Genomic DNA, 24611 nt, shown 5'->3' on the forward strand with positions numbered 1-24611 from the left:
TGCGTTAATACTGATTTTGATTTCTTTTACCGTTTGCAACACTTCTATCACTACTAAGTTATTATGTTTGACCAAATCTTCATATTCGCTAGATTTTGTTATTTGCTCGTTCTGTTTGTCGAAGAGTTCTTGCACAAGATCTACTAAGCTGGCTTTTATAGTCTCTAGACCGTTTTCTATTAGTATATTTAAAGAGCTGAAATTATAGGACTCACCTGCATTTTTGTGTCTGTTCAGTTCGTCATCGGATTTTATCTCCAGTATAATCGGCTGCATCGTAGGTGGCTGCCTTAGGTGTGTTTCTTTGTTCCTCCCGCAGATTACACACTTCCATTCCTTGCATGTTGCATTGGTTTTACGTTGACATGTTGTTTCTGAAAAGCCGGCACATTTTAAGTGTAGAATCCTACTGCATTTCGTACAGGTTATTTGATTTCCGTCGGACGTTAAATCCTCCAGACATTTGATGACTCACCTTTCTTCATGACTCACCTTTCTTCCCGTGAGCAATTGTGGAGTGATTGTAGAGATAGCGACGTCCTTTGATCGTTGTTGACCGCGGTCCTCTCTGTTCACTTTTCAACACTTCAAAATTTGGTTTCTTCTTAGCCGATTTCGGTGAATTTTATATCACTGTCTTCGGCGTGACAAGTAGAGTTACTTGAGAACACTTTCAAATTAAATCAGGAGTTGGAATCACTTTAAAATTATAAAAAATGGGGACAGCGATATCACGTGCGCTCGTTCGTATGCCTGATATAATAATAATAGTTTAAAGCTATATGATATAAATACTGGTATTGCATTTTTAGTTACTCATTTTCTCATTTCATTCACGCCATTGCATAGAAATGTGACCGATTCGAACAAACTTATACAAATACCGCGAATCACTGCTGGTTGATCTTGCTGTTATACATACAAAGACAAAGCGACTTGAATACAGTTAATACTCGTTACCTTCGAGGAAAGCTGCACCTTATTCTTATGCGACGCACTATATAATCACATTGCTACGGTAAAGAATCATTTAAGGTTAAAAAAATATGTGCAAAGATTGCTTCAAGTTGGTAGTTATTTTTTTCTCCATTAGAAGTATTTCATGTACAATATACAACGACTTCGGTCTGCATACAGCAAAAACGTATTTTATGTTTCTACACAAAAGAGACCGAAAAGAATTGAGGTCAGAGTTAATCTCCCTGAAACCTCATACACATCTTTGATGATCAGATTGCTATTGTTAAGCGACTGGGTTTTGCAGTAATCCATCTAATGCCTTTTCCGGAATAAAGCTTTATTTTTAGATTACTAGGCACGTGCTTGGTGTCCTAATAGCAAAGGATACTGTTACAGAAGGAAAGTCGGTGTTTGCTTTCAGAAATAAAAAAAAAAACTTTCCCTATTTCTGGATTACATTGTATGGATATTTATAGTTCAATTCGCTACAAATAGATTAAAATATCAGCATCTCACGCGGCCTCATCTGACAACGAGGTCGCGTGGAGGTAATGAAGTTATGTGATTAATACACATACACGCGCACTGATGTGCACGAACGTTAATCTTACTAGAAAGAAATAGATAAATTAAGAGAAACTGCATACAGCTCTTATAATCTTACGTATCCCTCGTCCACTTTCAAATGTTAATTCAGTTTAATTATTCTTAACTAGTTAGTTTTATAACACAGCCAAGCTATTTGGATTCATCTAGATCAGCCAGTAATATTCCACGTACATTAAAATATCAACATCAAGGCCTCCTCAAACAGGTTTTGTAAGTAAATTAGAAGGTAATTATAACGGAAACTGTTGACTCTTCGTTATCAATTATCAATCCAAGGACTGGCTTCAATATACCTTACATCCGAAGGACACACATTATACCATTGCAGAAGCTTGTATGGTTTTATATTTAGCAAATAAAATCTTTTATTTTCATTGAAAATATAATTTACACTAACAAAGCATAAGCATTCGTTTAGTCCGAAATGAATCCTTTATGAATTACAGAATTATCATCGCAGTATAAACTCCAAAATTATCAGTTGTGCGAACTGCTATTTAATCAGAATGGGAAAATTACCAAAAACATAAACTGAGAGAAAAAAGAGCCTCCGTCGCTCAGTCAGTATAGACGAAGCCCTTTGGTCGGAAAGACCTGGATTCGATTCCCGTCAGTGACGTGAGGAAACCTTTATCTGGCTTCTTTCGACTAAAGGTGAAAGAAGCCAGATAAAGTTTCCGGCTGAAAAATCCCTCTTTCAGCCGGAAACTCGGGATTTTCGTCCCCAGAATAGGCAAACCGGCCCCGTGAACACACGCTTTTACAGACATAGAACATCTCCAGGAATAAGAAGTACCCACCCTATTCCGAAGGATTTCGGTTCCGAATCACGGTAAGACACGGTAAAATGCGTAGGTCTACGCGTGAGCGTAAATTAGGATAGAACTGGAAGAGAAAAACTTTACTAATAATAAACTTAAGCTGATTTCATTTTCCAGACTTGCCTCTATGCCTCGGAATATTTATTTATTTTAACTTGAGCAAAAAATTATCTAACCACAAGCAGCCAATATATGAACAAATAGAACATGACTTATTTAGAAACAGCTAGATTATTATTATTATTATTATTATTATTATTATTATTATTATTATTACGGCGACTCCAGGGAGTCCTTAGACTCATCGAGGGAGGCCCTGAACATCGTGTCCACACAACTATACGACATTCTCACAGTATTTATCATACCTTCCCTTGAACTCACTCACCGTCATAGCACCCACAACAGACTAGCAACTTATTCCACTCATTAACCACTCTAAAAGTAAATAACCCAGCTCTAACACCCTTGCTAACCACACTTGCCCAACTTCCATAGGTAACCCTAGTTCTCTCAACACCAGTACTGATCTCAAAAATATCCTCTGAATTAATCCTATAGAAACCCTTTAGTAATTTTAATGTCTCAATCATATCTCCCCTTTCCCGCCTGTCAACTAATTTCTGCAACCCACAAATCTTCAACCATTTCTCATAAGGTTCATTCCATAGACCTGCTATCATCTTGGCCACTCGCCTCTGGATCCTCTCCACCTCCTCCCCATCAAGAAGAAACCGAGGTGACCAAATCTGTGCACAATAGTCGAGATGAGGTCTTATCAAGGCTCGACACAGAGGTACAATAACTTGCTTGTCTCTGATCGTCAAATATTTTTCAACAACCAAATGACTTGATGAGCTGATTTAGCCACTTTTGCAATGTTCCCCCTAAACTTCATCTCCCTATTTACCAACACTCCCAAGTCCCTGGCCTCATCAATCTCCTGGAGTACAGTTCCACCGATGTGGTATACTGCTGCTAATCTTTTCACCCCAAAATGCATAACCATACATTTTGTCACATTAAATTGACATCCATTCTCCTTAGCCCCATAACTCCAATCTATCCAAGTCGTCCTGAAAGATTTTGACATCTTCGGCATTCACTATTGCCCTACCCAACTTTGCATCATTAGCAAACAAATGAACTGTTCCTCTTAGATCCTTCCCTATATCGCTAATTAACAAATTAAACAGGAGTGATCCAAGAACAGAACCCTGCGGCACATCTAGTCACAGGCCATTTTGGATTCTACTCCTGAATAAACTACTCTCTGATATCTCTCCATCAACCACCCACCTATCCATCTCACCAACCCTATATCCATTCCCATATGTTGTAGTTTACGGATTACAATTCCAAGTGGTATCCTGTCAAAGGCCTTAGCCAGGTCCAGCAGTATCACTGTAAACCCATTAGCCTTATCCAGTTCAGCCGTCACTGTGTTATAAAACTTGAGCAAGTTACTGAGGCATGATCTACCCTTCACAAAGCCATGCTGTCCCACGTACAGTATCTCATTTTCATCAATCCATTCCTGTATTTTTCCCTTGACTACTTTCTCCAAGACCTTGACAACGACTCCTGATATGCTGATCGGTCGGTAATTTGCAACAGTAGTTGTGGATCCTCCTTTATGCAGTGGAACTATTTTCTCCTCTTTCCACACCTTCAGGACGAAACCAGACCCGAGACTCAGATTAAAAACATGGTCAAGGACACTGATAATTCTTTAGCCGCTTCACGTAATACCCGTGCCGGTATACCATCCAATCCTACAGATATATTCACATTGAGGTTCTGTAATAGACTAGTCACCTCCACTTCATTCATCACAATGCCCGTATAAACTAATGGTTCCATCCTTTTTTCAATGTCACCACCTGGATGATATACTCTTGCAAAGTGCTCGCTTAGTAATTCTACTATATCGACTGATTCAGTGACCTCCTTACCATCGTCATTCCTTAAAATAATTTTACCGTGTACAGCTTTTTTTTCTGCTTGCAACATATTGAAAGAACTGTTTGGGATTCTCTTTACCTTGCATAGCTAGTTTTCGTTCATAATTCGCTTTTGCTTTTTTTACGACACTCGTTAACCTTCTGGCCTGCACTTTATACCGTTCGTGTGCTTGCAGGTCACCTCTTTCTTTAAGTTCCCTCCACAGTTGTTTCTTTTTTTGCAGCTCAAGCTTAATGGTGTTATTCATCCATTTACCCCTACTTGTTTTACTATTCGGACCCTAGGTATTCAATCAGCCATAACCTCCTGTAAATGCTCCTTGACCACTTCCTATGCTCTATCGACATCCAGCCCTTGCAGTTGTACATGCCATGGCACTGATCCAAGCAATCTCCTAAGCTTGTCATACTTGCCAGCACGGTAATTCCACATACACCCTATCTTAATCGAAAATTCCACACCTTTAGCCACCTCCCAGGTCAAGACCTTATGATCACTCTCACCAATAGGTGGCAACATGGTCATATTCATTACAGTCAAATTTTCAGATGCTATTACCAGGTCAAGCACTCTCACACCCCTAGTATTTTCAATTACATGCTGTTTCAGATAGTTATCCCTTAATAATTGAATAAAATCCATTTCCTTCCTCACACGTGTCCTCTCCTCCTTTCAATCAATGTTACCATAGTTGAAATCCCCCATAATAATTACCCTCCTTCCACCCATTTCATCAATTTCTTTATGCATACTATCTCCACCATCTATTCCATCACCTGGTCTATAGCAACACCCAACTGTATATTTTGTTCTGTCAGTTTCAATCTCACACCACATAGCCTCCAATGAGCTCTTTTCACTACCCTGCAATACAACTTCAATTCTCCTTGGCTGCAGTTCATCAGCTATCAACAATAATACCCCTCCCCCCATTTTATTCTCTCTGTCCCTCTTAAACACACTATAACCTACACATTCTATCCCACTAACTATATCTTCTTCCGTCAGCCATGTTTCACTAATGCCAATAACCTGTGGCCAGGAAGAGCCAATCAAGGCCAAATATTATTCCTTCTTGTTTTTAATACTCCTAGCATTAGGATACATAAAATGCAGAGGTCCCCTTTGTCCCACCCCTATCTTGATGCGTTATTCTAGCTATCCCTTTCCGATTTCTTGTCCTTAGTACTGGCTTGGGTACATTATATACATATTTACACTCAACTGTCTCACTGATGTCCACATATCCACTTCTCCCCCCCCCCTCCTTGGTAGTTGTAGTGTCCCTGGTTCTGCACATCCATTTTCACTGCATTCAGCAACACTTTTTCCGGTCTCCGCACACCAAATACATTCAAATGCAGGCCATCCATCTTGTATAAATCCTTTCGACCATCAAACTCATTCCACACCACACCGTCTGCATAACCTGCGCATAAAGTCATTTGCGATTATGGCCCTCCTTCTAAATTCCTCTCTGTCGTACCGCGGCAACAGACTCACCATCCTAACTCTGTCACTCTTTTATTTCGCTAACTTTAACAATATTTTCAAGTCCTCTCTCATAAAAAATTTATCTGCTCTCAATTCATTCGTACCCGAAACAACTATCAATTCTTTCACCTTCTGTTTTTGGACTCTAATAATCTCACTTACATCCTTAAATTTCGAACCTGGTAAGTACGATAGTTAAACTCCTATCTATCGCTCCTCTTAATAACGAGTCACCATACAACACTCTTTCCTTCATTGCAGAAACTCTCTCACTCTTACGCTTATTTTCCCTTTCAAACACTTGTTTATTTCAGTTAGCCGAGTCACTCTGGAAAGAGTTCTGCATGTGCTTCAACTGCCGCTGCGCACTGTGTATCACTGCGCTCAATCTAGCGATCTCACTCCCTACAAACAATTCCTCATTGTTTTCATCATTTAAGCCATTTTCTCTCTCTGTATAGTTGCTTTCACTCTCTCGTTGATCACCGCTCTCATTGCCATTTTGTACAACATCGCAATTCCCTATCAAGCCACTATTTTCACTCACATTCTAGCTTTCGTCAACCATATCTATCTCACGACCTAACACATAATTCAATTCCTTACTTTGCTTACACTTTCTGCACATTCTCCCACCACTTTCCATCCAAACTCCAGCCTCCTTCGGGAATGCATACATCTTCCCCACACACATCACATTGGACAAACTCCCTCACATTACAGTTATTAAACAAAGGCGTCGTATGTTTGGACGCCATTATCTTACGTCGCATTGGAGCCATGTGCTATTCTATGAAACGTATCGTTAAAATACTAAGTTAAATAAAACGGAATTCACACCAAAATCACACAGACACAACAAGCTACCAAAAATAAACAATACTACGTTACGATTTAAACCAATATTCCAATTTTCACTCAAAATTATACTTAGCTTTCGGGAGCTCTCTGAAAACACTACACACCATGTAGCCCTCTAGCGGCAACCTGATACTAATGACTCTCTCTGCATATTTCGATAAATTCTAATAACTAATAACCTTTGTTCGTAATGACTTGAGACAATCTAGAAACTTAAATGTGAAGTCCTATATGTTGCTGGTGAAGTGGTTACAACATCTAGGTAATCGAGAGGATAATGCGATATTGCTTCAGGTAGAAGGATCTGGGTTCGAATCGTAGGATATGAGAAACCTTTTGAAGGGATTTTTTTAGTCAAAGATGATTTGGTTTTATACAGAAATTGCAGGGTTTCACGTACATAAAAATAGCACACTGTGTAGAGAACGCGCACACAATTAGCAGGCATACTAGTTGCCGCGGCAATAATTATAGGAAATCTCAGCCCAAACGGCTTCACCACTTCGTGGGAATGGAAATCCTAATCCATCTAATTAATACGTGTGGCGAAGTACAATTTCTGTGGTTGATATTTACTGTATTAGGTTTCTATTATATTCTTCTCTTACCAACAATTTTGCAGCGTAATCGGAAAGAAGAGGACTTCAACTCAGTCGGAAGGAATGGAGTTTAGTCATTTTTAGACCTTTCCAAGCAATGTTAACTTAGCGACTACTCTCAGACTGGTGACAGAATTTTCTTCACGTACCCCAACTTTTGGTCTTTAGATTCTGTATGGTTACCCTAGAATACACGAAACTGATAAATATCTAGCATTAATTTCTCTAAACACGAATAAACAAATTCACTCATTTTATGATTCCCTAATGTGCGGCTATCTTTTCAGATGATCAGCTTGAACTCCGAAGTGCTACCTCAGTACAGACAAGAAGCTCCCAAGACTCCGCCCCACATCCTACTCCATTACTGCGCCTTCAAGGCCATATGGGACTGGGTGATCCTTTGCCTCACTTTTTACACAGCCATCATGGTGCCGTACAACGTGGCCTTCAAGAACAAGACTAGTGAAGATGTCAGTCTTCTCGTGTTGGACAGCATTGTTGATGTTATTTTCTTTATTGATATTGTCTTAAACTTCCACACTACATTCGTAGGACCAGGTGGAGAGGTAGTCTCAGATCCCAAGATAATCCGCATGAACTACATGAAGAGTTGGTTCGTCATTGATCTACTGTCATGTCTGCCTTATGATGTTTTTAATGCCTTTGACCACGATGATGACGTAAGTAGACTTCTTTTGCAAAATCGTCCTATATCTATTTACTTTATAAAATATATATATATATATAATTCTCTTGAAAATTTCGTTTGGCATGGATTAGTTGTTTTCTTAAAAATATCGGTTTTGATTCCGTATATTTTCTATTAGACCTTCTATGTTCTATATTCTAGAAGACCCAAATTTTATAGACTGAATGGCATTTTATTGATGCGAAAGAAAGACATAGCCACCTTGTTTTAGATAAGACTTCATAGATGAAGTTCCCAAAATAGTATAACTTGTTTTCTACAATCTGCAACTTCAGTGAAGACTGTGAGTCGGTATCAGACCTCTTCTGTGGCTTGAGTTTTCGTAAGCCACATATTCGTTCTAAACAAATTCAAAACGAATTTCTTTAGAACGAATTAATACAGAATATATTTTTCAGAAATAATAAAGAAAGAAAGAAATAGTGCTGGGAAAGTGTACTTAGAACAGAGAGGCTGGAAACACAAACTTTCGTGTTATATTATCTGATCTGAGAACTTTGACTGTTATAGGCCCTCTCATAACACATAAACTAATTGTAGGTAATATAAATTAGTCCTAACGCATAACGGCAATAGTCGCATATTGCTATATTTGTAGTATCCCTTGTAACAATTTTCAAGGGATTTTAGTGAATGCCAGGAGGGGACTGAAAAAAAGGGGGAAAGCAATAAAAGTGTTAAACAAATGATGTGTTCAGTAAGAAATATAGAGAATAATGTTTTTTAATGAATCAATAAGAGTATAAGTCATGCTGTTAAAAGAGAGAAATAATCAGCTAATTACTCCTGACATTTGTTCATCAATAATCACACGTGAAGAACAAGTGGCATGATTATCTTGATCAGACGAATTCCAATCGACGTTGAACACTGATGTTAATTAAAATACGTGCTTTACAACATGCTGTTACAAAATCTGAGAGACATGGAACAACTAATTGGTAGTCATTAGACGAACAATGACTCTTGGTGATTCTGCATACTTAGAACAGTACTACTAACAGAAATGTGCCTATAGCGCTAGGCCTACTCTTGTTATACTGTTTAAAATTTACGCCTTTGTGATTTCCCAACTGGAGAAAAGTAATTCTTAAAAAAAAATCATTTTGTTCAGATTGAGATTTTATTATTGTATTTTATATTTAAGATATTTTGAAAATTACGGCGCCTAAGATTCCACGACCATGTCATTGTTATGAATCTACTAAGTCAACCAAAATTATAGATTGGGTTACTGGTTATCTATTGATTCTAAACAGCTGAAAGGGATATTTTGTACCCAAATTTTGTACAGATTCTGCAGTTAAAATAGTCAGATAATAACACGAATGACTCGATTGGTTCAGGAAAAAACATTGTCTTAATTTACTTTTTTTTGGATTTTGATGAATCTACAAATGTATGCTCCAAATTAGTTACAATCACAAGAGCTAACATTCAACATATATTTCGCTATTCTGATAAAGTAATAGCCAGATCCCAAATATAGGACGTATAGTTTCGTAAAAGTACACGGTACTTCTAGTATTATTCCGAAAATCGTAATAAACAAACTGGTGTACGATGTTTCCACGATATGTCATTACCTCCTTCGTGCACTGTCCAAAACGAAGAATATAAATAAAATGAATAATGAAAATTATGATAATAAGAGCTTCATAAAAAGTAAAGTTACAAAATATAAACTATTTCGCTGTTATCTTATCGTGCACACTTATATCCTGTATGACAACCTTTTATCAGAGGTTAAATTTTTTATATTGCTTCCACAAACAAGAGATCCCAATGCTTGCCTATAGAGAAACACAAATAAAGCAAAATAATAATAATAAAATAAAAACAAAAAATAAGCGATTTTTGTGTTTTATATTATAGTCAATACATGAAGGAATTTTAAGTTTATTTAATCGTGATATTACCATTGCAGATCAGGCAGAGATAAGCTATTTCCTCTAATATTATAGTTTCTTGCCTATACATCTGGGAATGTTTTATGAGCATTCGTGCGGACATTAAGCTATCTCGCTCTCTCATCATCCTTTCTTCCCTGTCTACCAATAGGCATATTAGAAGGAAACAGTTCTTTCCAGGTCAAAAGCAATATTAACTGAGAATTGTTCTTGAGGTAATTTTCAGGTGAGAAATCACCAGCAAATAATCCAAAATGACTTCTTAGCTGATAGAACTTTATTGTATGCCAACAAGTAAGTGACTGCCCAAAATGAATGGAATAGCCAAAGGAATACTTACAACTTAATGACTACCGTTTATTGCGCACATCACACGGTAGGGTTATTGATATCGAAATGAAAAGCCTTACACAAAACTCTTTTAAAATAACTATTACTAGTTATCAAATAGCAGTTTGCATCATTTCATGACGTTTATCAATATATCTGTTCTATTTCATGGTGAATTTAAATGAGGAATTAATCGCCTTAGTAATGATGATGATTGAGATGCCGAAAACAAAACTAAATTGAAATTAACCGCAATCACATTTAGCGCATTTGATAATAAAAGCAAAAAATTGGTGAATATTTAAGTCATGGTTTTAATTCATATCAGATGCGAAGAACAGTTAAGTTATTATGTAAAAATTTCAGTGATGTGTTAATGCATTAGTTTCCAAATTTAAACAGTCAATTTTTACAGCATTTTTCGCTTTGGTAGGTAAGTGGTGAAAGTTATTTTTAACGTATAACACGTGGACAAATTCAATTGTCACCAGGGACTGTCTAACCCTGATAAGTAGCACATCTGCGTGCTTCTTGCAACTTTCATTACGGGTAATTGGACTTTTAATGATTGCGTAGCAGTAGTCTCGCAGTGCTGTTAACCCTTCAGATGATTCCAGTTCCGAAGAAATAAATGAATATTATGTATTGAGGTCCAAGAGTTTGGATCAGTAAGTTATTAGATCATTACATCAGCTATGCTTGTGTATGAATTACTTTTACATCGACTAAATAATTCACAGATTTATTCGTTCTGAAATGAATTTAAAAAAAAGAATTTTACTGAGGCTAATATGTTTCAATTTTTAAGTATTTAATGTACGAGAAGGAACTTAATTAAAAGTTATAATTCGTTCATGGAATGCACTTTTATTCCAGTTATTTACATTCGACGACATGACAATTCGAAGAAATAATATGCCATTCATGTAATACAATAATCTGTGTGTGATGTGAATTCCAACGAATCGGTAAAAGGCAAATCTGCTTTGCAGGATAGGAATGGGAAAGGAAAGAAGGTTAGTAATATATTAGAATTAAAGCTGTTAACCATAATAAATTCCAAGCATTACTTCTGGCAGTACAGAACATGTTTGTATACAGTTAGATAAGTTCAGTCATATATATCTCTGGTTGTTGTAGAACGGCCTGTTCTGGTGAGCCGAGAAACTGAACATGATTTGTTTCCTGGTGATTTTTTGCAATATCTGAAAGTAGGAAATAACGTGTTTGTGTAATGAATATTTTTAAAATTGGCAAGATGGCTACTGTTTATAAATGCTCTTATGAGATGAGAGAATTACGAATCTGAGTGGTTGCATATTAAGAGTGACTTTATTCGAAAGCAATTCGGGATTTGGACTACCTTTAACAAGAAATCATAAAACTGTGAGAACTGTGCACAACTAATTTCGAAATAATGGGCAGTTAACTGAATGTCAAAAAGCACATAAGGGTGGAATTTCCATGGGATGCATAAGTGAGGATCTTGACATGAAGCAAAGATTCGACCAAACTCTTCAATGTCTTCAGCTTCCATATTCAACCGATCTGGCTCCGAGAAACTATTTTCTCTTTCTTTTGTTCTTTCTTTCTTTTTCTTTTTTTTTTTGTTCTCGAGACCTAAAATGTTTTTCAAAAAATTTTGGAGGACCGAAGATTATTTATTGACGTCGAATCCATTAAACGAACTGGACTAAAAAATTCTGACAAGGCGAAAACTGATTTTCTTAAATGTTTTCAATTGTCGAAATGATGACAGAGTTTATTTTTATATGGTAGTTTCTCGAGGTAAACAAAACTGCGAATCTCGTGTTTTATTATTTGTGCTCTCGCATTATTCTGGATAGTTTTAGAACAAACCTCTTGGTGAACACGTCAGTATAGTTGACCTCTCTCAATGTTCGCATATACCAGTATACATATCTTATGGATTTTAATAATTCGCGTCTTTCTGTATTAACATATTAAATAAATAAGGACTAAAATAAGGCCGACAGCCGAAGGGCAAGTCTCGGATTCTATCTCAGTCGGTGCTGTTGAATAAACAGCCACTCTGTCTGCTGCAAAAATAATAAATACTCTGCAGACAAGCTAATGGTTTTACGTTGCAAGAATGTTGCAAGTACTTCCTTCTACCACGTACATCGAAAAAATTGTGCAGAACAGTGCGTACCTCGTGAGTAATGTATAGATATTCTGATTTTTGTAACAATAGCACGGACAGCAGTATAAAATCGTAATCAAAAATACAAATGTATTTAGCAAAGAAAAATGTTCAATTGCATACATGAAGTGCAATTAAATTATAGAATAAAGTCACCACTCGTACAAATATGATGAAATCTTTATTCATTACTGCACTTAATCTTAAAGTTGCGTAATGTAAAATATTTATTTTTGAATTTAGGATTTAAATGCCCCATTTAAAAGGATTTGCAAAATCTGCGTAGAGGTGTGTTGAATTATATTGTTGAAATTAAGTAAAATGCCAATTTTAAATCCCTTACAATTTAAATATAAAAGTAATGGTAATAGTTAAGGAATCTATCGAATCACGTCTAAGGTGTACTGATCTCCAAATCACGTGCCATTTGATTTGGAAAAAAACAATAGTTTTAATGTTGATTTAATTCCTATCCATTATTAGAGAGCTTTTCTCAATCTTTAAAAAAGAAACAGCCTAAAACTGGGACAGACATACTATGGTGCTTCATGGCCTGCCTTGATCGTCTATTTCTGTTATCCAGTTAACCTCATTCATTAACTAATGCAAATAGAACCATTAATTGGCAATGCTCGATAATACTTTAAGCAATACATCAGTATAGCTCCAATACGAGCTTTCATAGACAAATTAACTGTTTCCAAATCATAAAATTCTCGGTTGGTATAAAGAGGGTAAACACGTAGATTCAAGTATAAAAGGTTTCCTGTTTTATTGGAATATACAAAATATAAATTTCATATCTATGAGATATTCCCATATACAGTTGTAGACTGTGGAGTTCTTCCTAAAGTGTGAATTACGTTATTCACCATAAAAATGTGGAATTAATTACAAGCTGGGTTGACGTTCAAACTACGCCTTATTATTACATTTCATTCTGGACAAAACTGTCTGAAAAAAGTGTTGTAATAACGATATTCTACTTGATCTGTTATCATAAATATTGTTTATTGAGGATGGAAATACTTGAATGTGCTAAACGAGCTTGGATTTGTTAATTATTTCATTAATTAAAACTGCACTCTTTGCACACACACAATCAGCTGGAATTTTAACGATATTTCTTAATTCTTCTAGCAAGGAATAGGTAGCCTCTTCAGTGCTCTTAAAGTAGTCCGACTTTTACGGCTGGGACGTGTCGTACGGAAGCTCGACAGGTACTTGGAGTACGGAGCCGCGATGCTCATTCTCTTATTGTGTTTTTACATGTTAGTGGCCCATTGGTTAGCCTGTATCTGGTACAGTATCGGCAGGAGCGATACGGAAAACTTATTTTCTCACAGCTGGTTGTGGAAACTGTCCAACACCACCCAGACTCCCTTCCGGATTCGCGTTATCAACAACATCACTATGAAATCAGAACTGATTGATGGACCCCCACGTACAACGAGGTACGTCACTGCCCTCTACTATACAATGACTAGCATGACCAGTGTCGGGTTTGGAAACGTTGCTGCCGAAACAGACAGCGAAAAGATCTTTACTATATGCATGATGATTATAGGAGGTAAATATCAAGTTTCTAGAGATTTATTTACTTTGCTATATAACTACAAATCTATTATATCATTCAGATATCAATTTTATTTCTTATTTTTATGTTCAATGAAAGATTTCTGCCTCTATATCATATATATATATATATATATATATATATATATATATATATATATAGCAATTTTCAATATGTGTGTGTGTGTGGTATGTATGTGTGTGGTATGTATATATATATATATATATATAAACTGACTAAAAATCCGAGACTTATAACCCTAATATATATATATATATATATATATATATTAGGGTTACCAAGTAATTTTATAAACTTGGTTATTTTACTCCTAATCCAAAGTAAGCAAACAGTTAAGTTTGCGCCTGAACGTAGATCAAGTCTAAAGGTGGTGCAACACCAGGGCAACTCATTGTAAAAGTGGGTTAGGGTTAGGGATTAGGAGTAAAATAATCAAGTTTATAAAATTACTTGGTAACCCTAATATACATTATTCCCAAGGTAAAAAAAAAACTTATTTACATCTATATCTCCTCCAGAGATTCTTATTCAAAATAAAAACACCTTGTAGCAACTTGTATAGGTAAAGTTGATAAGGCTCTGTATTACTAAAACCTTGGTATTTAGGGGCTAGCTACTCACTGAGGAGACCTCAAAAAAGGTTGAAACAGGTCTGGGTAGTGACCCCACCCATAATGTATTGCAGTATACATCTCTTAGTGAGATGTGCTTTATATACATCTCTTAGTGAGATGTGCTTTATATTATGGAAAATACTAAGAATAGTGATCAGAGATTACTCACCTTTACAATGAGTTGCGCTGGTGTTGCACCACCTTTAGACTTGAACTACGTTCAGGCGCAAACTTAATTGTTTGCTTACTTGGAATTAGGAGTAAAATAACCAAGTTTATAAAATTACTTGGTAACTAGGTTACTGAGTAGATATTTGAGTCGGAAGGCATGATTTCAGAATCGGTGTTTCGTTCATCGCCGAGGATTTTAAGTTACATTAGCTTTCATTCAAGAATAGGAACTGTAGTCTTTACGTAATTACAAATTAAATTCTAATCAAAATGAAATATTTTCATTCAGTGAATAGTGCTTTCGTATTTTATTTATATCATTGACACTCGAGTTGTTGCATATTCGTAAATAAAATAAAGAATTATTTTGCGAATCGTGATATAAGTTTGAATTTTTTTGTGAAACTAATTTTATTTATACTTAATTGCAAATGCTTCACTAGTAGCATTCTAAAATACAGACTCTTGTTATTGATATTCATATTATAGTAGTCCGCTTTGTTCGTCCTTTGGATATATCTTAAAATCGATAAGTAACTATAACCTTAACAAGCAACCATATCTAAACATTCCTGAATGCAAGTTGCTTTTTTGTACAACTCCTCCTATTTCTTCAAGAGCAGAAACACGAAGAGGAAGAGTTTTGTCTATTTTATTTCCCTATGTGTTTTCCTGAAGAGTATTTTGTGTGTCATGATTGAGTTATAACCTCTGTATATTGAAATTACTTGTGATTATTGAAATAGGAACTCTTTTATACAAAAAAAAATGAAACACATATACTGTTAGAAATGAGATCATATGAAATTACTCCCTGCAAATGTTTTCATCTGGTGACTTTAAACGATTGTATATTCATCAAACCAAACAAATGGTATTTATATTTGCATGGAATCCTTCATTATTTTGGTTTGCAGAAATCTCCAGTTCTCGAGATTTGTGAGTGAGCTTTCTTTCATTAATATATATATATATATATATATAGGAGTACAATACATGATTTATTCACAAGGAACTAGAACCATAAATTATCCAAAACCAGGATGCTTAATAACAGAGAAAATTAATTTACAATATGCAGTTCTAAAATGACCCTGTTAGAGGACGCAAAGTTCAAATAGAAAAGATTAATCAATTGTATAATAATATTTTTACAATAATAGAATTTATTTATTAGAAAACGAATATAAAGAAGATTTCAAATATTCGTATTCTATATATACTGTCACGTGTTTCTTCTGTAGTAAATGTTATATTACATTTATTGGCAATCTCAGACATCCAGCTTTGAGTACATTTTTATGGACGTTTTTCGATGTAATAAACCTGCATTCCGGGATTAAAGTAGCGAGTTTCGTTGTCTTTTCACACGTGCAGCTATGCATAAGTAACAAGCAACTCTGAAGTTTGACATCTTTATGGTAATAAGTATTAGAAGGAGCTGGCAGTGATCCAACACCTTAAGAACATCTTCCTCAGAATCGAATGCCATGAGACGGGAAAATCAGGTGTCACTTTTTATACACGTGAAGTAGCATGAATTCAAATTGTTACCCTGAAATTCGCTCAGCTGCTACCGAAACAGCAATTTTAAATGAAATTTAAAACTGACATTTGGATTGCCTATACTATTAAAGTATCATTTTCTATTCGTGACGCAGCCACGTGATGTTTTCTGAAATCTGCATTACCTTAATTTCTAAAAAAGCTAAGAGCGGTGTAAATTTAGTCTACGTGTGCTTAATTATCACACTTTTGTCATAACTTCTGGAATCCCTTTACGAAGATTAAATTTGCGAAATTGTGATTCCTATTAGCATTACTTCCTCTACTCAATAAATATTTTAAATGTGTAGCCTAAAGTTAGCATGCACTTGCCAAAAATAACTGCCAAGAAATAAGAATGGTTTATATTAAAAGGTCCACGCGCATTTCTTCTAGCAGAGCGTGTTTGTTCACATTAGAAATAAAATAAGAACTATCGCTATTAATAGGTGAGTAGTCTCGAGAGCTAAAATTCATTTGAAATATTCTACGGAAAACGTTGCTATAAATATTAACTCACTAAGTTTTAATATTCTATTCATATATCGGGGCGTACTGGAAGTGTATGATTTTAAATAATCGAAATATAATACACGTGGCATTGTTTTCAAACATTTATTATCTATTTGAATTTACGTAATATCATAATAGTAACATCGAACTATATTCGTTTCCACAGTTCCTAATTACTGAACAAAAAAGTGAGAAAGCACGCAATTTCCGCACAATGACCACATTACTAACAGGAATTACAAATGAAAGCCAGATAACGTTATCTGACTAGGCTGTTTTCTTTTCTAGTTGTCTATGAAGAAAACTCTAAAATGTTTTGTTCTAGTGTATATGTTCATGTACATGCGTTACCGTATACACGTACAAGCTACATGAGTTTCTTCTAAAGAGATTTACTCAGACGGTGAATTTCTGAATAATATTATGACCTGATAATATTATTAAGAAGTTATAATATTATTCAAAATAAACTAAAGTATTTTACACTACAAGAGTATCAAATATGTTTCAAAACATTTAAAAATTTATTTTCTAATAACAAAATTAGAATTAAATGCACGTTTAAGTTCTTCACTTAAGAACGTGTATTTTCTGATGAATCTCTCAAACAATTCACTTTCATCCATTTTATAATCTTGCATCCACTGAGTTTTAGTAGCTGATGGATTAGCAGCTTCAGTTCTTCATGGAGATATCATCAGTTAAATTTTGGTTCTCAGTACATGTGAATATCATGTACAAAAGCTCTGTCTTTTAGGCTGTTAGTTTTGCTGTTCCTGGAGGCTACTTAGACGGAGAATTAAATAATTTATATTAAATTTGTCGAGCATGTATTATCACAATTCGAATTTTGATAGATGTGGTCCAATAATACCAACATATAATACCAATATTCTGCTTCCTTTCCAGCACTACTCTACGCCACAATATTTGGTCATGTGACCACCATCATCCAACAGATGACATCAGCAACTGCTCGCTACCACGATATGTTGAATAATGTACGTGAGTTCATGAAATTACACGAAGTTCCAAAAGCGTTGAGCGAAAGAGTGATGGATTATGTTGTGTCTACATGGACCATGAGTAAAGGGATCGACACTAAAAAGGTAAGTTTCTGTCACATTACTATTACAAGAATCTCTGCCAACTTTTATGGCTCTAATAAAGTTTTAAATGCTTGTACAGTAAATATCTGTTATGAAAATACGTTCGTATCATAACTTAGCAGCAATAAATAAAAACTAACACTTCTTACTTTCGCATTCTTCGTGTCATTTATGGTGTATTTCTGATTATTTTATTTTTGTACACTATGATGCAATGATAGCATAGTTGTTTTACAGAATAGAAAGCAATACATACATTGATACAAATAACGATTAAATGCATGAAATATTGAATTCTTATTATTAAATGGTACGTTACTTACGCAGTATTTTTAATACTTCATTTTGTATACAGATGAAATACAGAGTTGGCATTATTGGAATATTGGAAGGATATTTAATTTACTGTTTACTTCTGCATCTCAATTCTCTCCAGGCCAATTATACTGAACTTTGGGATACACATAAAGAATGGTCATTTTATCTATAAAGTGTCCCCTTCAGCTCTTAGAACTGAAAAGCTGGAGGGGACATCCCACATTTGTCTAATTGTGACGATTCATTGAAGTATGTTAAAGATAACATCATACTCCTGAACCATTCTGAATATTTTGCACTTCATGAGATGGTATATTATCTGTATGATGATCTTCATGAAACGTATTATATTATCATACGTATCTAACTCATTATCTTACTGTGAGCATAAAGGCGGGCCAAGGCTTTAAGCACTTGGTCGACAACAGTATTCATATAAATTATGGCATTCAGATGCTACTTTACTGGTAACAAGATCCAAGCTATGCAGAGTAACACTTCTCATGACATCGCCTCCACGCTATAGTCTTGCCACCTGGCATGATAAGTCCTTTGCTTCTCATTGTTTTCCCCATACTCTGTTCTTGCCTGAATGTAGAACAGCTGGAACCAGCATTCATTGCACCAGGCTTATTTTTTATTTCTGCGATTACTCTCCTCTATTGTCGATATTCCTATTCCAGTTATAAGCGTTTGTTTTTAGCTGAAAAAATTGGAATTTGGTGAGGTGAGATTGTCTGCTGCTAAATTCCATTTTTACCTGTTATTACACGTTCCGCACTTTTGCATATGCTGGATTTCAAGACTGTATGAGGCTCTACTCACATCAACGTGCTGTTCCCATGTCCAGAGAGCTACCGTTAATTGATTGGATAATTCTCAGTATATTCTAGACACTTTGTGCGTGAAAAACCTCTATAGAGCGGATGCCATCGTATATCACACCCTCACCTATGATCCTAAATATCATACTGCACCAATGCATACAGTCCCTCGATGTCTGCCTACTTGCACTTTTATATACTCTACAAAAGATATTACATCATCTCTGACAAAAGAGAGGTCTCATGGTCCGCTTGAATGTACCTAATGAATTATAGCAATACAGTGTGTGTGTGTGTGTGTGTGCGCGCGTGTGATTCCTCAGAACTTACACATCTGAGAAATATATTTCAGCCTTTGAACATTATAATAATGAAACTCATCAGTAATAGCTATTTTCCACTTATTCTATTTAGGTGAGTACCCTCTCACCATTAAGTAATTTATCACCATAAATCGAATTAGTGTTATAATAGGATGGTTCATCCTATCTGCGTCGCCTGCAATGCTTAAAACTTACATATATTATGATATCTAGCCAGGTTTCTAGAAAATAAACTCTCCATCTCTTTGTGAGAGATTGGCTAAATCCGGCTCCTTCAGCCGAAATGCTCTTATAAGGGCTCCTAGAATTATATACAGGATTTGAACCTAGGTCTCTCCAATAATATCATTTGCTGCTGACTTGCACTACAAAGGTGGTTATAATGATTAGAGACTTCATATCAGTTACCTTTATAACAAAGCTCTGTTAATTATTTTGGTTTTCCTTTATCTGTGTGTGTTATTAGGCGCCTCGAATAAGTTTTAGCAATTTATCCAAATGGTTTGTTCCCCCCCCCCCCGTTCGTTTAAAAGGTCAGTGAGCACTCATGGATATTAGCATTCGCTCCATAATTATGTTTACTGGAGATTCTGCTGAACGCTTAGTTGCGCGTTGTAATTAAAAATGAAAGTACTGATTGACCTGAATCGTCGACAATCGATAACTCTTACTTCATATATAACTCGTCATTTTCGCTTTACAACTATCATCGAATATTATTCAATGTTGAAATTTCCCAAGATTTCTAAATAGTAAGATAGATACTTGGCTAAGTGCACAAGCTTCAATAACTACCATTGGTTTAAACTATGAATAAACTTAATTTTAATATGACATCAGAAATAACACAATAATAACAATAATAGTAATGATAATAATAATAATAATTATTATTATTATATGTACTACGGATGATTACGAAATATCATTTTCTTTTTGCAAGATAAACTGAAAACCGTTAAAGGAAAACTAAATTGCTCTGGGCTACGATATTACCTAGAATGTTTTATTTCAATTGCTGTTCACATATTTTTTTTTATTTCGAGTAATTTTCTTTTTATTCAAAGATTTTCAAAAATACATTTTGAGGGTAATATGGAATACGTTTTCCCCATCCACATGAACTATATGGGTTTTTAATATGAAATACCAACTATTCCACAATACCCGACATCTCCATTTTGAGATTACGCATAGCCACGAACTGAGAGCCTGAAACCTAATCTGAAATGAAATGCAGTCTTAGTTCTTATAGACAACGAAGAGCGATTATGAATGTGTGGGATACAGTTATGATTATCACAGTCGAAAAGCTTACCTATAAAAACTTTAAAATACCGAAAAAGAGAAAAAGAATGTCTACTCAAGATGGATGCTTGAACAAGACTAATTCCTCGCAGGCAGGGAAGGAGTAAAGTAATCAGGTAGGCTGCGACAATTTAAAGGAGAAAAACCGTAGTATTCTTAGTTGTCTGACTATTCCTTATTATTCAAAGTTCTTCTATTAACACAATTATTATTACTATTATAATAAAGGCGTTTATTCCCTCGAGTTTGGAAATATCAATATTTTGTACGAAAATGATATTTTTATTTACTTATATACACATAATATTAAGAACTTCTGCAACAGTCTGAACGATGGATTCCTACCTCTGTTAAAAATATTACTACTCGAAGATTACGCATCATCCAACTACCATCTGCATTCCAAGGACGTTATTTTGAGGAACGACGAAGAACCGAAATAAGTTGCCCCTGAAGTGCTCTGCTGTTGGCGAAAACACTTTTACCGGGGTGTGGGTGGGGTGAAGGCATGCAGTGTCACACTCAGTGATAGGAAAAATCTATGGAGAATTAAGGAGACTGTTGAAAATGATTGAATGCTCGCGAAAAATAGGGTATTAATCCATCTAGCTTGCTGAAACACAAACTTCCTTTTACCAATCCATGTGGATAATTCTGTTTATGTATACACACATCGACCCAATCCTATATTTTATTACTAACAAACCTCTCTGATACCTTAACCACAAATGCAAATATATAACGGGAAATGTCTATCTTCGAACCAAATTTATGCGGTGTCACGCTCCTCATTTGTCTTGACTGCATAATCTCTCATTATGCAATCAGGACAAAGTCTTAGTTAACTCTTTTTTCACATGCCCTATAAACATGTAGTTGATATATGATCTATTCCTATAGGCTTAACTAGTCCTCTCTCACGTTTTTGATCCCTTCATTTCCGGTCACTGTAGTATATGCCTTCCTTCCTTCTGTATGTTGTAGATGATTGTCCATTTAACTATGAAATAGATTAATAGTGTCCATTAAATAATTCCACTAGATCCTCTATAATCGTTTGAATAGAGGAGAAATATTTTGCTGTTCACAAAGTGCTAATTTTTATTGATTAGATTTAACGTTATTTTGCAGGTTATGTCTAACTGAACATCTTTGTCAAACAGAAGTGGCGGATAAATAATATTCATCTAGAATCCGGCTTTCCAACGCATTGAATTTTGACTAATGATTTTTGTAATATGTGTAGTCCGTTCTATGGCTAATGAAGGAAGCCTCCTTCCTTCCGAGTAGCCCCTCATAACATACCCTTAACATATTTGTCATATTTTCAATAGACGCATTTCATGGTGAGCCGATCACACTTTAGTTCCCAAACTAAAGTATGATCCATCCTGTTCCAAGATTGTACTTTGTAACAGCTGCAATTCAGTCAACTAGAAAATCAGGTAAACACTTAGCACAGATCCACAGTGTATTAATAGTTCAGTGATCAAAGAATCTCCCTCGTTTTATCCTACTGTTGTTCTTATATAGCGTGATCCTTGGATCTTTATTTTAATATTATTCAGTATTATTTTAAACTTCTATTGAGTCACAAGCTTCATCACTGAAACTTCAAGCATGGTAACATCTTCGATTTTTTCAACTTCACATCCAAAAAAATTAGTTTATTATGAGTTTTAGCCACACCCACTCTCTTTCTGTTCGTTTTTAGGAGTGTAGGTATAAACTTAGAAGACATGTTTCATAACAGTCTCAAGAACAGGATGTCGAATCACGTTACCCTTAGCTCATTCACGGTATTAATGTTTTAATCCGGTTTCGAATCGTAATAGGCTATGGCTAATACATAACGTAACAGCCCACTACCCTAATATGTAAAAGAATAAGAAAAACATACTTCCTAACTCATAATTGCATTTTTTTTTAAAACTACACATTTACAGGATTTTTCGTGTTCTTGTAAAATGAGAAACTTAGTAAATACAGAGTTTTATTTAATATGCACAGGAGTAGCATACACAAAATAGAAAAACTCCTCTAATTTAAGCTTCAGAACTTGATCTCAGTGTTGTTGGTGTATATATATATATATATATATATATATATATATATATATATATATATATATATATATATATATATATTTATTTACTTTTTTTTATGATCATTGTCTTTCATATTAGGACTTTTATTGTGCTTTCGAAGAACGGCATTTGCCGTGGGCTGGAAAAATCTATATCCAATTCGGTTTTAGGTCGGAGTGCGTATAAGCACTTTTAAACTAAAGGTGATTTTTCCCTCTTCTGGGGAGAACTTAGGTTTTTTTCACTCCAAGAAATGAAACATTCGGCCAAAGAATATGAAGCTATCAAAAAGAATATACGAATATATACGAAATAAGAAAAACGAAATGCGAAATAGTAACGAAGCCTTAGCTGCTTCGTTATTATTGTTACAAAAAAGTTACAGCTGCCTTAAAACTACTGTCTTGTCTGCATTAAAAACATATTTTGAGGAATGACCGGAATGGATGTCTTTAACGTTATTACAATTACAAAGTCGCTACATAATACACCTCAGCGTGAATCAGTTCAGTTATTTTAAAACTTACTAATCCTATCAAATTAAAAAAACCATCCGTTTTGAAAAAGTAACTACGGAACATCATGCAGTTCGTGGAATCTTATAATTCATCTTGAAACTTCGAAGGACTCTTTTTAGTGTGCACTCCACTATTTCATGAGTCTGAAGATATGGCGTGTTTCGTGTGCTGCAGGTAATGAAGCTCAAACATATGCATGAATTGTCAAATGATGAGTTTGAAAGACTACCGTAATCACAATTTTACAGACAGACAGACCAACATCTGGCCTTGAAAGTAATTGAATATCTTCACTGAAAACAGTATCAGAAGACTAGAAAATAGTCAAAGTCACACAGTAAAATATAGTTTTTCCCAGCATCTGTAAATAAAGACATCATTCAAAAAAAAGCAAATGAAATTCTATTTCACAGATTGCAATCTAAGTTCAAGTATATGCTGTGTTATCAACATGGAAACAGAAAGAAAGATTTGAAGCGCTTAGAAGTTTAACAATTTGCATTTTTAAATAACAATGCCATTCTTAAATTCATAGTAGAAAATTATATAAAACAAATCTTTTATGACATATGATATTTAAATTTTCATGTAGAATATTAAACAATTCCTGGAATATATGGATTTATACTCCGGGAATATAAACCATACAAAAAGTCAATTATAGGAAAATTGCAACCTCAGTTGGTCTTTTACTCTTGAGCTAAATCCGTAGCGTAAACTCAGGAGTAAGAAATCCACATTTGATCTGGGAATAACAGGAGAAAAATTATGTCTTTAATCAGTGAGTGTATTAGCTCAAATGAGATTCTTTCAACCTAAGAGAACCACTACTGATATTTCTGGAGATGTTTGCTTTACAAGAAATGTTTGTGTTCTCTTATTAAACCATAGAATGGTGTAGCGACGAATAAACAACAACGAAGCTAACTGAGACACCTCAGGTGCTGTCACGTTTTCCGTAGAGAAACTCAGGAAAACGTGACGGTGTCATACTGAAATGGAATTTTTACACGTTACATTAGATTATTTTAATGTGATACCGCTAGTGATTTTATTTTAGTCTTATTGTAGTAGTTGCTCCGAGTGTCCAGGAAAAAAACAACAACAACAACAATACACTATTCTCTAAACTTTCGCTCGAAAGGATGGGCAGTAAATTTTAATATCAGAAATACAAAATAAGCTTTAAATTAACTTGGTTTTCAGTTTTTCACTTTTCATAGGTTTTCTAATAGAGTGTAATTTTATTTATAACATTT

General features: G+C 35.0%; 1 protein-coding gene across 1 annotated transcript in view; it reads left to right on the top strand.

Moving 5' to 3' along the window:
* The window catches only part of LOC150102750 (potassium voltage-gated channel protein eag-like), a 326654-nt gene that overhangs the window by 253330 nt on the left and 48713 nt on the right, over positions 1 to 24611 (top strand). The window contains exons 5-7 of the mRNA XM_090398733.1: positions 7597 to 7992; positions 13566 to 13995; positions 17775 to 17974. Of these exons, the coding sequence (XP_090254859.1) occupies positions 7597 to 7992; positions 13566 to 13995; positions 17775 to 17974 (1026 nt within the window). The remainder of the gene's footprint in view (positions 1 to 7596; positions 7993 to 13565; positions 13996 to 17774; positions 17975 to 24611) is intronic.

The sequence above is a fragment of the Typopeltis vanoorti genome, chromosome 10 (genome assembly GCF_054136105.1).
Source record: "Typopeltis vanoorti isolate ZY-2024b chromosome 10, IOZ_Tvanoo_1.0, whole genome shotgun sequence".
NCBI lineage: Eukaryota > Metazoa > Arthropoda > Arachnida > Uropygi > Thelyphonidae > Typopeltis > Typopeltis vanoorti.